Source organism: Lepisosteus oculatus, chromosome 2 (genome assembly GCF_040954835.1).
Source record: "Lepisosteus oculatus isolate fLepOcu1 chromosome 2, fLepOcu1.hap2, whole genome shotgun sequence".
Taxonomy (NCBI): Eukaryota; Metazoa; Chordata; class Actinopteri; order Semionotiformes; family Lepisosteidae; genus Lepisosteus; species Lepisosteus oculatus.
Window position 1 is genome coordinate 30,021,120 of NC_090697.1, and position 14,992 is coordinate 30,036,111.

Sequence of the window (14,992 nt, forward strand, 5' to 3'; positions counted from 1 at the left end):
GCAAACCCCCATTTACTCCCTGAAGACTACCAGTATTACTTGACATATTTCTAACAAACAATCGCAAAGCGAATGATTCGGGCACTGCAGGGTGCTCTGCCCTGTGCTGCACGTCCTTACCGTTTAAGAAAGCTATGTAATGTTGGATAGCTTGTTTAAAGTGTTCTTTCTCCTTCTCTCCGTGCTTGGATTGGCTCAGAGCTCCCCAGTTATCAGTAGCAATGACAGCTGGCAAAAAGACCTGTGATAACATGTTCCTAGTGCCTTTCATGAGACCCTCAGTGGCCTCTAACGTAGAGAAAAAAATCTCCTGCAGAGGGTGCCAAAAAAAGAAAGAGAACATTTACCTAAATCTAGCTCCAAACTGTTCATTACTAAGACATCCACTTTCTATTTAAATGGCCTCAATGTGCATGTTGTTCTTCGCTGTAGCACGTATATTCAATAAATGGCACATCACGCCTGGCTGCAGTCCCAGCTACCACAAACATGGGTCTTCTGTCTCTGAAAACATCAATACTGGAACCAAAACTCAGATCGCTCAGGCAACACAAGAGAAAGGACAATTCGTGAACAGCACCTAATGCCTGAGCTGCTCACACACCAGGATTGATCTGCATTAAATAAGTCTGGTAAACACCTTTTTATATGTGTGGGTTATTTCATTGGAACCACAAATTCTTTTTGATTTTCTAACTACGCAATCTGGAGACACCAATTTTTCTCCAGTTCAGTTAAGAAGGTTTAGCAATAACGGGCTTGTCGTTCCACACATGTGCCAGACAGAGAAGGAGGCCTCGTGTGTGCTCTGACACACCCCGAGGTCAATGCCAGTCGACAAGCTCCAGGTGTGCAGGGCCTTCAGGAGAGGGAGCACCAGTAGCAGCAGAGGCATGTCTCTCGCTACAAGCTCACAGAGGTCACATCTTCCCCACAACCCATGGATATTCTGACCCATCAAAGCCCCACCATCCCCTGTGGCACATGGCCATGGACAAGACACACGTCAGCGATGTCTGGGCTGTTGAGCTCCAGAACACACCAGGCTGAGAGAAACACATACTTCCCTTTTGACAAAGCCTGTACGTGGGGCTCACATAAAAACAAAATACTGTTTCATAAGGAAAGGCAGTTAGGACCAGTTCTCTTGCAGATGAAGTCTTTTCATGGCGATGCCTACTGTGAGCCAGACTGAAGAAATTCCAGTACCGGCTGATCAACCCTTTTAAATACCAGAACACTGCACAGGTCACAGACAAGAAGAAGCCAGGCGACCCATCCACCCCGTTTGGTGGTTAGTAGTTAACGGATCCCAGGATCTCATCCGGCTGTAATTGGAAAAAACGAGGGTATCGCTACAACAACATGGCCATGTGACTTATTCCACACTCCTGTCACCCGTTCTTCCCAGTGCACCTGTAAAGAAGTACTCCACGTTCTGGGTTTTAAATGTACGTCCGTGTACTTTCCACTGGAGCCCTCTGGTTTGTGGATCACTGTTCATCCCGAATGAATCGATATGGGCATCAAACTAAGAAAGCTTACCTACCTCGTGAATGTTTTTGGGATTGATGGCAGTTTCGTTTCTGCAGCGCACAAAGAACAAGCACAGGCCCCTGAGACACGTCTCGGACAGACTGGCCAGGAACAGTCTCATTACTTTTGCTCCTTTTGTAGCTCCGGGGAAAGTGCGGCCACTCTCTGAAATTATAGTTATAAAGGCAGCCTTACATGTTGAACTCTTCTGCTTGAATTCCACATGAACAAACTTCAAATGATTAACCAAGCAACTTGGGCATTGCACATGTTTCTATTTTCTGCTCTGGAAGTGTTATAGTGTCTTTGCATGATACCAAAGGAAAATCCAAATTTAAGATTTGTATTCTGAGAGAATATATATACGGCTTTGAATCATGTGTGTGGACTAGTAATATTGATGTTCTTGATGACGTGTAAGCTACCACTGACAGTCCTGACGTCTGGAAACACATGAACAGAGAACCCAGGGGACAGAACAGTGCTCATTCTTCTCCACAGCCATGTAACACTCACTAATACTTCTAAATCCTAGAGTTAGAGTTGCACCCATAGGACATAAATCTCAGTTGTAAATTAAGATCTGAATCCGCAGTCAGAAATTAGTACTTTGGAATATCAACTGAAAATGCAATCAGACTAAACTATGCCCAGTGGTTCTATTTCATTCCAAGCATTAGTAATGCACATTCATGTGAAAAGAAAAGCAGATCTATTCAATATTAAATAAGGGCATTTTCTTACATGTATGCAATGTTTTGTAACAAAATGATAAAACATAAAACGTCTGTAAGCTTAGCTTGAGGGGTTGTGTAGAGTAGTTAGTGTGTCTCTGGACTCTTGACTGATAGGGTTGTGGGTTTGAGTCTGTGCTACAGACTGTTGTACCTTCAGTGAGGTACCTTAGTCCAGTTCATCCAGTCCATCCAGCTGTGTGACTGGGAACCAGTATTTTCTGGAGGTAACCTCTGTGATGGACTGGCATTCCTAACTGTGGGGAGTCATGTGCTCTCTGTTCACTTACTGTAACACTGTGGAAACTGGGACAAGCTCTGAGCCGGTGAGCCATATTCAGGCTTGAATATTGAAATTAACTACCGTGAGAGGACAGCCCTGTCAGGACCACATTCCCCAGAACTCTCTGAGGGAATGAGCTGCTGCTTGAAGTTCCTGACATTTTTCATACCTCCCAGCACATACTGGTACGTATCCATTTAATAGTGCTGTTTATTTCTGCAGCTCAGTATGAAAGAGCAGAAGTAATTATTGCATGATTCAGGAACGTGAGGATATAGGATATATATATAGGATATATAATGTAAGTCTAGGAATTACAGTGAAGAGGGGTGAACAATGCTGCGCTCTATAAACTCTGTTTCCAATCTGACACGTTGCAACTTTAAAAATGCAATAACTTGGCAGGCTAAGTGTCAGCTGTGGATGTGTAGAAATGACTTCACATAAATTGGTGTACTCGTTTCTCAAACTCCATGCGACATACCTATTCCTGGAATGTCACTCTCCTGGTAGACAAATGATATGGTTTTACACCCTCCCTTGGCAAAGAAGTTTTCAAATGGTTGGAACTGCAAACAGAATAATACATTTTCACATTTTATCTCTCTGTGTACCTAAACAACTTAATTTTCCAAATGTACCCATATAAACGGCACTTATAGATTATCTACAGTCAAACATCAGAAATTGCTGTTATTTAGAAATCGCACTCATCCTCATACATGCTAATCTGTACTACTGTACCTGCTTCTTGTCCATTAACTAGTTCTCAACACAAATATATCCTTAAATGTCAATGCAAGTCTTTTGAAATTTAATTTTTTACAATCCTATCAAATTTAAATTTTAATAAAAGCCTTCTGAAATTCTAAGTATGCCAAATCATTTCCTCTGTCTATAGTATATACATTGCAGTTCCTTGTTTAAATTAATGCTAATACATTACTAAGGCAAAGGCCAAACTTTCAAAATCAATACTGATCAAAATATTAGGATCCCATATTATTCACCAGTTTAGTTTTAATAACTGTTTCTATAACTTTAAATGAATAGAAGTGTTTATTTATACAGTCTTGTCTAAAATTGCCTCAGGTTTATGGATATGGTGCTAATTTAACAATATCTCTGAGACCTGAAGATTTATTATCACGTTTCATATTGTAGCTTTTTGAGATGGTGATAAGCGAAGCTGTATAATAATAAAATCTTGTTTGCCTAAAGCACAAACGTGTCAGCATCATTCAAATAATTCAGCAGTCTGAAGCACTACCATTGACAGAAATTACAAACTTACAGATGGAGAATCAAGTACAAACTCCTCTACAGTGGCCTGATCCATGGGAAGCCTGTCAGCTAAAATCTCAAAAATGTATTTATGAGCTGCAGTGATCTTCATCTTGCGTGCTTCCCTGGCTTCCTTATATCTGGCCTGGAAAGACACACGGGCATCTCAGCATTGGTACTGAGTGAACCTGCTGAGAAATTCTATAATGATTATTCATTGGCTCAACTGAAGTTTGATCCAAAGCCGGTAACATTTACATCAACTGCCAGTGAACCGATACTGTACAACAGTGTCCCAGCCTGAGAGCTGAACACACGTCCTTCGACCCACTGCTCAGTGTCCTGCTGGAACCCACAACCTTACTTGGCACTGGGAGAACAGGGAGGCTGCTATCCAGCGCACAGACCTGCTTCTCCTTGAGTGTCTCCTGCACAGCCTGCACACTGCTGCCACTGCGTCGGAACTTGCTGGCCCGCCGGCCACGGTCCATCATGACCGGGGGCTCAGAGAAGTCGCTAGGGTCCCCTTGGCTGGTTTCCCCTGGACCCCCAACTTGAGAGGCTCCACCCGGCTGGCTCATTTTCCTCCCTGCTGGGGAAAAAAAAACAGTGAGCTCTGGTGCAAGCTGTGTCAGCTCACTACCTGTCTGATCTACACCTCACTGTCACACACACTCGCACACCTGTCCTCACACTGGACTGTCTGATCTACACCTCACTGTCACACACACTCGCACACCTGTCCTCACACTGGACTGTCTGATCTACACCTCACTGTCACACACACTCGCACACCTGTCCTCACACTGGACTGTCTGATCTACACCCCACTGTCACACACACTCACACGCCTGTCCTCACACTGGACTGTCTGATCTACACCTCACTGTCACACACACTCGCACACCTGTCCTCACACTGGACTGTCTGATCTACACCTCACTGTCACACACACTCGCACACCTGTCCTCACACTGGACTGTCTGATCTACACCTCACTGTCACACACACTCGCACACCTGTCCTCACACTGGACTGTCTGATCTACACCCCACTGTCACACACACTCGCACACCTGTCCTCACACTGGACTGTCTGATCTACACCCCACTGTCACACACACTCGCACACCTGTCCTCACACTGGACTGTCTGATCTACACCTCACTGTCACACACACTCACACGCCTGTCCTCACACTGGACTGTCTGATATACACCTCACTGTCACACAAACTCACACACCTGTCCTCACACTGGACTGTCTGATATACAGCTCACTGTCACACACACTCACACACCTGTCCTCACACTGGACTGTCTGATCTACACCTCACTGTCACACACACTCACACGCCTGTCCTCACACTGGACTGTCTGATATACACCTCACTGTCACACAAACTCACACACCTGTCCTCACACTGGACTGTCTGATATACACCTCACTGTCACACAAACTCACACACCTGTCCTCACACTGGACTGTCTGATCTACACCTCACTGTCACACAAACTCACACACCTGTCCTCACACTGGACTGTCTGATATACACCTCACTGTCACACACACTCGCACACCTGTCCTCACACTGGACTGTCTGATCTACACCTCACTGTCACACACACTCACACACCTGTCCTCACACTGGACTGTCTGATCTACACCTCACTGTCACACACACTCACACGCCTGTCCTCACACTGGACTGTCTGATATACACCTCACTGTCACACAAACTCACACACCTGTCCTCACACTGGACTGTCTGATATACAGCTCACTGTCACACACACTCGCACACCTGTCCTCACACTGGACTGTCTGATCTACACCTCACTGTCACACACACTCACACACCTGTCCTCACACTGGACTGTCTGATATACACCTCACTGTCACACAAACTCACACACCTGTCCTCACACTGGACTGTCTGATATACACCTCACTGTCACACACACTCACACGCCTGTCTTCACACTGGACTGTCTGATATACAGCTCCCTGTCTGCTTTCTTCTTGACTGGGCAATGCAGACTAACTTTGGGTTTTCTGTGGTATCATGTTCTTCATATTACTCGAGAACGGTCCAATCCGTGGTTCCCCCAGAACCGCTTACCCTTTTGTGTTTTCTTGGTGTCAGTTAAGAGGTTGGTGTGCTCGGTCGAGCTCCTCTGAAAATCGGTATCAATACCAGCTGTGTCTCAATGCGACGCCGGTTGTGCCGTTGGTCCCGAGAGAGCCGGATTCGCAGCCTCCGAATTCAAACTTAACCGCCACCTCCGCGAGCTGCACCGTCGGCGGCGTGGTCCGTTACTCGGGCTCCTGCCTGGGCTGAGTCGGGACTGAGGAGGGAGGCGATGAAAATGGCGGCTGCAGGTGGAAACGCGCCTGGGCTTCCTCTCACCAGTCCCGCTCTACCTTACACCTCCCGAAAACAAACTTGACTGCGGTATTATGGAAACAGATGTTGTATATTTCTTATAAATAAATAAGGACATTGAAAAAACGATATCGCCTTACGTACTATTACAATCACAGAAAAGGGAGGTGCAATAACCGTTTCTGTCTGCATGTCAAGAGCGGCTGGGATAAAAACGGTGTTTAGTGACTTTTATCTTTCATTAGGTCGCGGGGTTATAGACGTTAAAATAACGTCTGTGGCACAAGTATGGAGGGACCAGGAAAGACAATCTTTTCCACAGCCGAAACGTTGTGTTTCATTTCTTCTCTATTCAGCATAGACATTTTATAATCAGTGAACCCACCACCCAGGTCATAAAGGTGCTTGGACTGTGCTGTGAGGGTCCAGACTCTACACGCTGTCTCCTTGTTGATGTGAGTTTCTGATTTTCTGAGAAATAAGTCTTTGTATTTCTTGCAGTGCAGCAGAAAGTGAATCTCGTCTGTTTCTCCCCATTGGCAGTGGGAGCACAGCCTGTCCTCTTTGGACAACCAGGTCTGCCTGTGTCCAGTTTCTCTGTCCAGGCTGTGGTAACTGAGCCTGTCCTCTCTGGACAACCAGGTCTGCCTGTGTCCAGTTTCTCTGTCCAGGCTGTGGTCATTGAGCCTGTCCTCTCTGGACAACCAGGTCTGCCTGTGTCCAGTTTCTCTGTCCAGGCTGTGGTCATTGAGCCTGTCCTCTCTGGACAGCCAGGTCTGCCTGTGTCCAGTGTCCATGGTCAGGCTTTGGTCATTGAGCCTGTCCTCTCTGGACAGCCAGGTCTGCCTGTGTCCAGTGTCCATGGTCAGGCTTTGGTCATTGAGCCTGTCCTCTCTGGACAGCCAGGTCTGCCTGTGTCCAGCGTCCATGGTCAGGCTTTGGTCATTGAGCCTGTCCTCTCTGGACAGCCAGGTCTGCCTGTGTCCAGTGTCCATGGTCAGACTGTGGTCATTGAGCCTGTACTTCATCAGAGTCTGTTTCTCTGTGCTGTCTCTTACTCTGGTCAGATACTCAGTGTATATTGTCTGTCTAGGGTCCTGTTGCTGTGATTGCTTATCGTTTGTAACCCCGGAATTCACCCCGGTCTCACGGCGCTGACGTCACAGCCCGAGGCTCGGGGGCGTGTCCAGGCTCGACTCCCTGCCGGCGCGCTGCAGTCTGGCCGCGGTGCTTCACCATGTCTGACCAGGGGCTCTCAGAGGAAGCGGTAGCAAAATGTTGCAAGGAAGGAAACGCTGTCACCAAGGTCAGTGTCAGAGCAGGGAGCTCTCTGCATGGGCAGGCTCCGAAATGGAGCGCGGAGCAGCTGGGATTTAAAGGGCGCTTTGGTGCGTATTAGGCCGCGGTGCCTCCGCACAGTTTTAACACCGTGAAACTTGCGTGCTGCTGGTATTAGTTATATCAGTGTTAACTGAGCGGCCGGCCGTCTTAGAGCGCGGAGCTTTCATCGTCCGGCGTGTAAGAAGAGTTTCATGAAAAGAGGAGACGGGGCCTGGCCGTGTTTCCCGGTGTGTGATTCCCAGGTGCGGGCGTGACGCCGCGTCGCGTCCCGGGAACCCGCAGCTCGCGGCCAGGATTCCCGGCGGAGCTCGTGACTGTACTGTGCTGCCGTGTCACCTGCACAAGTGCACTGAAATGCGTCTTTGCATGTATGCTCCAATACAAAGACATTAGGGAAACACCAAAAACATAAACACAGAACAGCAGCAGCAACAAGTTGAATAACAAAGTTTAAAAAAAAACATCGGTGTGAGCCAGCGGTAGGGGTAGACTTCAGTCATCTGACAGTGTGGGAAGAAACTGTCCGGTCTCCAGCTGGCCAGACTGCACAGTCACTGCTGTTCATGCAGAGGAATGTGTGAGACGAAGCTGCTATCGGTGACTGTGCTGTTTTTGGTTTTTGATGAGTCTTTGATGTCCCCCCCCCCCAGTTTCTGGAAGGCTATATATGCAAACGGTGGAATTGCATCTAACAAGGGAGAACAGGAGGCACTTTTTTGACACAAAGTGTGGTGAATGTGTGGAACAAGCTGTCCAGTCATAAGATTGGAGCTGATAATCCTGGTTTCTTTCGAGAAATAGCCGGAGGAGTTCCTCAGATCAATTAACTACTAACTACCAGACGGGCCAGATGTGCTGAATGGCAGTAATTGTTTTTATGCTGGGACTCTGTTACAATAATACTGCACAGAACTACATGCTCGGAGCTCTAGTCCAGGGCCTGGTGCTTTGCAGGAGAACAGTAATGTCTTGCTGGGGTGTGTAGTCCTTGGCGCTGTGGAGGGCCACGGTGCTGCTGGGGTGTGTAGTCCTCGGCGCTGTGGAGGGCCACGGTGCTGCTGGGGTGTGTGGTCCTCGGCGCTGTGGAGGGCCACGGTGCTGCTGGGGTGTGTAGTCCTTGGCGCTGTGGAGGGCCACGGTGCTGCTGGGGTGTGTAGTCCTTGGCGCTGTGGAGGGCCACGGTGCTGCTGGGGTGTGTAGTCCTCGGCGCTGTGGAGGGCCACGGTGCTGCTGGGGTGTGTAGTCCTTGGCGCTGTGGAGGGCCACGGTGCTGCTGGGGTGTGTAGTCCTCGGCGCTGTGGAGGGCCACGGTGCTGCTGGGGTGTGTAGTCCTCGGCGCTGTGGAGGGCCACGGTGCTGCTGGGGTGTGTAGCTCTCGGTGCTGTGGAGGGCCACGGTGCTGCTGGGGTGTGTAGTCCTCGGCGCTGTGGAGGGCCACGGTGCTGCTGGGGTGTGTAGCTCTCGGTGCTGTGGAGGGCCACGGTGCTGCTGGGGTGTGTAGTCCTCGGCGCTGTGGAGGGCCACAGTGCTGCTGGGGTGTGTAGTCCTTGGCGCTGTGGAGGGCCACGGTGCTGCTGGGGTGTGTAGCTCTCGGCGCTGTGGAGGGCTACGGTGCTGCTGGGGTGTGTAGTCCTTGGTGCTGTGGAGGGCCACGGTGCTGCTGGGGTGTGTAGTCCTTGGCGCTGTGGAGGGCCACGGTGCTGCTGGGGTGTGTAGTCCTCGGCGCTGTGGAGGGCCACAGTGCTGCTGGGGTGTGTAGTCCTTGGCGCTGTGGAGGGCCACGGTGCTGCTGGGGTGTGTAGCTCTCGGCGCTGTGGAGGGCTACGGTGCTGCTGGGGTGTGTAGTCCTTGGTGCTGTGGAGGGCCACGGTGCTGCTGGGGTGTGTAGTCCTTGGCGCTGTGGAGGGCCACGGTGCTGCTGGGGTGTGTAGCTCTCGGCGCTGTGGAGGGCCACGGTGCTGCTGGGGTGTGTAGCTCTCGGCGCTGTGGAGGGCTACGGTGCTGCTGGGGTATGTAGTCCTTGGCGCTGTGGAGGGCCACGGTGCTGCTGGGGTGTGTAGTCCTTGGCGCTGTGGAGGGCCACGGTGCTGCTGGGGTGTGTAGCTCTCGGCGCTGTGGAGGGCCACGGTGCTGCTGGGGTGGTTAGTCCTCTGATATCCCATTCGCGCTGTATTGCAGGACTTCATGATGCAGCAGACCATGTTAAGGGTGAAGGACCCCCAGAAATCCCTGGATTTCTACACCCGTGTCCTGGGCATGAGGTGAGTCCTGTCTCTGTCTCTCAGCCCGATTCTTGCCCTGCCTTGTGTCTCTCAATTCCAAAGAGATTGAGATTATACACAGGACTGCAAACTTCTGAGTTTCCTCCCCCAGTAGGTTTGGGAGTTGTTCTGAATGTTTTAATGTTAATCCCAGAGTATCTGTCACAGTGCAGTAGGAAGTGCACCTCTGTCTCTATTTCTCCCCACTGGCAGTGGGAGCACAGCCTGTCCTCTCTGGGCAGCCAGGTCTGCCTGTGCCGCCCAGTTTCTATTGCCAGGCTGTGGTCACTGACAGGATCTGTGTTTCTTTGTTGTGTCTCAGCTAGTGTGTGTTGTCTGTTTAGGGTCCTGTAGCATTCCAGTTTGTGTTGTGCTTGTGTGTGTGTGTCCCAGTGGGTGAGGTGGTGTTGTGATGTGGTTGATTTTGATTTGTGTTGCTCTAGCAGTGCTGTCCTGAGCCTGGCTGGTGTCAGTGAGCCTCAGGACCAGCTGGCTGAGGGGGCTCTTCTCTGGGCTCAGCAGGGCCTTGTGTGGGAGGAAATCTGGTCACTGTTTTCGTGGTGTAACCAGCATGTGATTGCACTGGAAAATATTTTGTAAAGAATTCTGTTTGCAGAGGTCTCTCTCTCACCATGCCTGTCTCCACCAGGCTGCTCCAGAAATTTGACTTCCCCTCCATGCGTTTCTCCCTGTACTTCCTGGGATATGAGGACAAGAAGGAGATTCCCGTGGACGTGAAGGAGCGGACAGCCTGGACCTTCTCCCGCCGAGCCACCCTGGAGCTCACACAGTGAGTGCTGCGCTGAGGCCTGCGGTCCGCGTCGCCCCCCGGCCCATGACGGGTCAGGCCAGGACCTCCTTCTGGCATGCGGGATAGTTCATTCATCCGAGGATCTCGGCCAACTGTTTCATGAGAAAAACCAGGGTGTCAGCTACAACTGCATGGCTGGGAAGCTTGTTCAGCACTCCCACCACCGTTTGTGTAAAGAATAACCTCAGTTTTCTCAGGTTTAAATTCTTCCACATAGCTTCCACTTGTCCTCTGGTTTGTGTTTCACTGTTCATTCTGAAGAAGGCCACTGGGCTGACTCTGTTGGTGTCTTTGAGGATGGTAAATACTTGTATCAGGTCTCCTCACAGACTTCTCTGTTCAAGACTAAAGAGACTCAGTTCCTTCAGCCTGTCAGTGTAGGACAGTCCCTTGTATCAGGTCTCCTCACAGTCTCCTCTGTTCAAGACTAAAGAGACTCCGTTCCTTCAGCCTGTCAGTGTAGGACAGTCCCTTAATACTTGTATCAGGTCTCCTCACAGTCTCCTCTGTTCAAAACTAAAGAGACTTAGTTCCTTCAGCCTGTCAGTGTAGGATAGTCCCTTAATTCTTGTATCAGGTCTCCTCACAGTCTTCTCTGTTCGAAACTTAATCTGCCGGTCTTGAATTTAATGTGAATCTTTTTAAATTTCATCTGCTGCTTCTGCCATGTTTTCTAATGTTATTAATTTGGTACCATACTGATGAAGTCGATACTCTAGCTTCTCTCAAGAAACAGCTGGAAGAGCCCAGATGGGCTATTTGGCGTCCTCTCACCTTATATTCCATATCCCACACTCCCTCATCTACCTCTTCTAAGCCCGTGTCAGTCCTGTCCATCTCCTAGGATCTCTCCTCCACACGGCTCAGCTCTTGTGTCCTTGTCCTTCCATGTGACAGGCTCTCCAGGCTTCCTCGAGTCCTGGGTGGGGTCAGAAGGACTGCCCAGGGTCACTGGCTGCTGATAGCCGAGGCTCTGGTTCTGTTGGCTCTTTGTTGCTGCCTGTGCGTCTCTCACAGGTTTTGCCTCCTCTTTCCTGCAGTAACTGGGGCTCCGAGTCCGATGAGAACCAGTCTTATCACAACGGCAACTCCGACCCCCGTGGCTTCGGTGAGGAGAGCAGACGAGCTGTGTAACCAGGGAGGGAGGGCGGTCTGTTTGATGGGTGTAAATGTCCAGCGTTTGTAAATGTCTGGAAGTGTTGTGATCATTGTACCTCCTCGGCAACGATTGGTCAGGACAGTGAAGCTGTGAGAGACGGGTGAACACCCAGGGGAGAGGAGAGAGAGGGGACGGGGCAGAGCTCTGGGAGGGGGGAGAGGAAGAAGGGGGGGGGGTGGACGGGGTGAACACCCAGAGGAGAGGAGGGGGGAGGGAGGGGACCCCCAGGGGAACTCCTTTGAACACAGAACAGAATTAAACTCTCTGTTGCAGGTCACATTGGGATCGCGGTGCCTGATGTCTATGCTGCCTGCAAGATGTTCGAGGAGGAGGGGGTCACGTTCGTGAAGAAGCCAGACGAAGGTGAGAGCGGCCGTCCCCCTGCCTCGCTCTGCCTGCGCCTCGCCGCTCTCTTCCCGTTCTCTCCAGCTCTCGCACCCGTGTCTGACAGCACTGTCTCTGTGTTGCAGGCAAGATGAAGGGCCTGGCCTTCATACAAGATCCCGACGGTTACTGGATTGAGATCCTCAGCCCCAACACCATGGTTTCCATCACCTCCTAGAGGAGGGGCAGGGGGCACAGAGAAGAGGGGTCAAGGGGTGGAGAGGGGCGCAGTAGGTCACCTGGGCGGGAGCCCCTCTGGACGCTGGCCAGCCGGAAAGCTGTAGTTGTGTTACTTTTTCAGCAGGAGCTCCGGCTATGTGCCCAGTTCCTGGAGCTCTGTAGTAGCGCCTGTGTACAGTAAATTAAATCTCTGCTGGTGCTGTTGAATGTGCTTCCTTGTGCTGTCTTCATGCCTGTGGCTGGAGCTGAGCTACACAAAACACCAGGGGGAGGTGTGTCAGGGGGGTTGAACACCTGGCTGGGACTCCTGAACGCAAGCAGAGGTATGTTGGGGGGTTGAACACCTGGTTGAGACTCCTGAACGCAGGGAGAGGTGTGTCGGGGGGGTTGAACACCTGGTTGAGACTCCTGAACGCAGGGAGAGGTGTGTTGCGGGGTTGAACACCTGGTTGAGACTCCTGAACGCAGGGAGAGGTGTGTTGTGGGGTTGAACACCTGGTTGAGACTCCTGAACGCAGGGAGAGGTGTGTTGTGGGGTTGAACACCTGGTTGAAACTCCTGAACGCAGGGAGAGGTGTGTCGGGGGGTTGAACACCTGGTTGAGACTCCTGAACGCAGGGAGAGGTGTGTTGCGGGGTAGGGGGTTAAACGATCTGGCCTTGTTTCCTGCTGGTTAAAACTGCCCTGGGATGTTTGATAATCACAGACGCGACATCACTCAGTTTAAAGGGGAACTGCAACAATATTTTGATTTTCAGGGTTAGAATCGCCATTGGTGAGTGCATTTCAAACCGTAGTAAAAGTAGGTACACAGAAACTTGTAAAACCTGCAATATACATCACAAAATAGACTGAATGTCCAGGTATGTGCAGTGCCATATTCTGTGATTCAGAATGAAGCAATAAAATGTCCAGTGATATGTTACGGCCTTATTACACTGTAAACAAGCAGGCTTGTGACTACGTCTCTTTTAATCCAATAGAAATATATCTCTACTTTGAAACAGTTTGCTGACAAATACTTGTTAGCTGGATGCAGATCACATTGGAAACCTTCTGCAATAAAATATCTCCTGCTCAACCAGTACTTAATTCACACATACATTGTGTTACATTAGTCATTACAGTGACTAGAGAGCAAGAAGGGCTAGGTCACGTCACAATGTGTGGGAACTGTCACTCTCACCTGTAGCGAGACCAGGGGTTTGAGACAATATGGCGGCTTACAGAACAGAATAAGTGCAAGTGCTTTATTAGAGGGATAAGAGGAAGGGGGACCCCACTCTGTGTCAGGTGTGGGAAGGGGAAAGGGGACCCCACTCGCTGTACAGGACTGAGTTGGTTTGGTGGGACATTCTTCATTACAGGAGCAGGAGATTGATTCAGTATTTATTGGCCTTTATATCCTCAGATACAGAGACGGAACAGAGCACAACATTCATTAGCTGGTGTCTTACAAAGCTAAGGTCTTAACATATCTCCTTCGTTACGACTTCCTGTTGTCCAGTGATCCTGCATCGCTGACACAGGCGTATTCTCTCACATCCTGCTCACCTTTTCTACATCCTTCAGACGTTACTGTGCCAGCTCTGAACCGAATTCTTTGTCAAACATAGAAAACTAAAACCAACTTGTTTTAGGGAAAGGCGTTGAACTGCTGACTGCATGTTTCTTTGCAAACCCTTGTATCGGCACCTCTAACAGTGACTTTACATTATAGCACAGAGTAAGAAATGCAAGTCAAACACCATTTGAGCTTCTTCATCAGCCAATTTTGTACTTTTCTTTCTACTGTATGTATTGATATGCCAGTTATTTTACATGTAAAAAAACCTTCAACGTGTGCCAGTTTGTGTTCCACTTCAGTCGGCTCCTTGGACTTGACATTCAGCTCCTGCCAAAGTGGTGCATCATGGGAATCCTCGGAGTTCAGGTGCTGGGTGTCTTCAAGTCTTGGTTAGATCTGCCTGTTTCTCAGTCCAAGCCATTCTTTTAAAGAGACTGCAGCTCCTGACTGAATTGGGATTCTCTGATTTCTGGGAGAGCACACCATCCTTGACCCTTGGTATTATTCCTGTCATCAACCCAATGGCTCTTGCTTAGACTTGTTGGAATGTGTTCTAAACAGACTTAACTGGTTAAAGAGTGATCAGAATACAGACGTTTTTAAAGGAGTAAAATGGGATAACTTCTAAGCAGTACACCAGAAATGAAAATGAGTGACATAACTGGATGTGCAGTGTGAATACCACAATTGTTCACGCAAAAGGAATTTGTGTTCAATGAATTCGTTGTATTTAGGTTTTCAATTTTTTATGTTAAACTTAAATTTTCCAGTTAAAATTTGGATTATATACCCACCCGAATTGGACTCGCTGTTCTGTCTGTGCAGTTCTTGAATCTGCATTCTGGACGCGGTCAGCTCAGCTGGGGGAGACGGTCGCTCCTCCGCTGCACCAGGCGGCGCTTGACTTCCGGCAGAGCTCCCCCAGGCGCTAACTAAACAACATCCGGGTCGCGTCCTGGGTTTGCTGTCGCATTTCTTGGAAGACGGCTCGAGGGAAACTGGCTTGAACGGTATCGACACCGGCCGAACCGAGCCAACCGGGATCGTCAGGACGAAGGCGGAGCAGA

At 49.7% G+C, this 14,992-nt stretch overlaps 2 protein-coding genes across 7 annotated transcripts in view; one reads left to right on the forward strand and one right to left on the reverse strand.

Annotated features, from left to right (window-relative positions):
• LOC102688018 (dynein axonemal heavy chain 8) overlaps nucleotides 1-14,853 on the reverse strand; it is an 87,120-nt gene extending 72,267 nt beyond the window's left edge. Inside the window, exons 1-6 of one of the 4 annotated variants that reach the window (XM_069199178.1) lie at nucleotides 14,720-14,853; nucleotides 4,245-4,426; nucleotides 3,848-3,982; nucleotides 3,038-3,122; nucleotides 1,550-1,701; nucleotides 121-310 (exon numbers count right to left, since the gene is read on the reverse strand). In XM_069199178.1, the coding sequence (XP_069055279.1) occupies nucleotides 121-310; nucleotides 1,550-1,701; nucleotides 3,038-3,122; nucleotides 3,848-3,982; nucleotides 4,245-4,426; nucleotides 14,720-14,765 (790 nt within the window). In that variant the 5' untranslated portion in view covers nucleotides 14,766-14,853. Of the gene's footprint in view, nucleotides 1-120; nucleotides 311-1,549; nucleotides 1,702-3,037; nucleotides 3,123-3,847; nucleotides 3,983-4,244; nucleotides 4,430-5,958; nucleotides 6,838-14,719 lie in introns of those variants that run through there. The other 3 variants (XM_069199179.1, XM_069199180.1, XM_069199182.1) reach the window with 3 other exon arrangements.
• On the forward strand, nucleotides 7,390-12,565 carry glo1 (glyoxalase 1). 3 transcript variants are annotated; one of them, XM_069178573.1, is made up of 6 exons: nucleotides 7,390-7,528; nucleotides 9,742-9,824; nucleotides 10,474-10,614; nucleotides 11,676-11,743; nucleotides 12,068-12,157; nucleotides 12,265-12,565. In XM_069178573.1, the coding sequence occupies exons 1-6, from the start codon at nucleotides 7,460-7,462 to the stop codon at nucleotides 12,354-12,356; spliced, it is 543 nt and encodes a 180-aa protein (XP_069034674.1). In that variant the 5' UTR covers nucleotides 7,390-7,459; the 3' UTR covers nucleotides 12,357-12,565. The 3 variants fall into 3 exon arrangements, with proteins under 3 accessions (XP_069034674.1, XP_069034673.1, XP_015211506.1); XM_069178572.1 differs by lacking the exon at nucleotides 7,390-7,528 and adding an exon at nucleotides 7,537-7,610; XM_015356020.2 differs by lacking the exon at nucleotides 7,390-7,528 and adding an exon at nucleotides 7,674-7,805.
• Nucleotides 14,854-14,992: the final 139 nt, after the last annotated feature.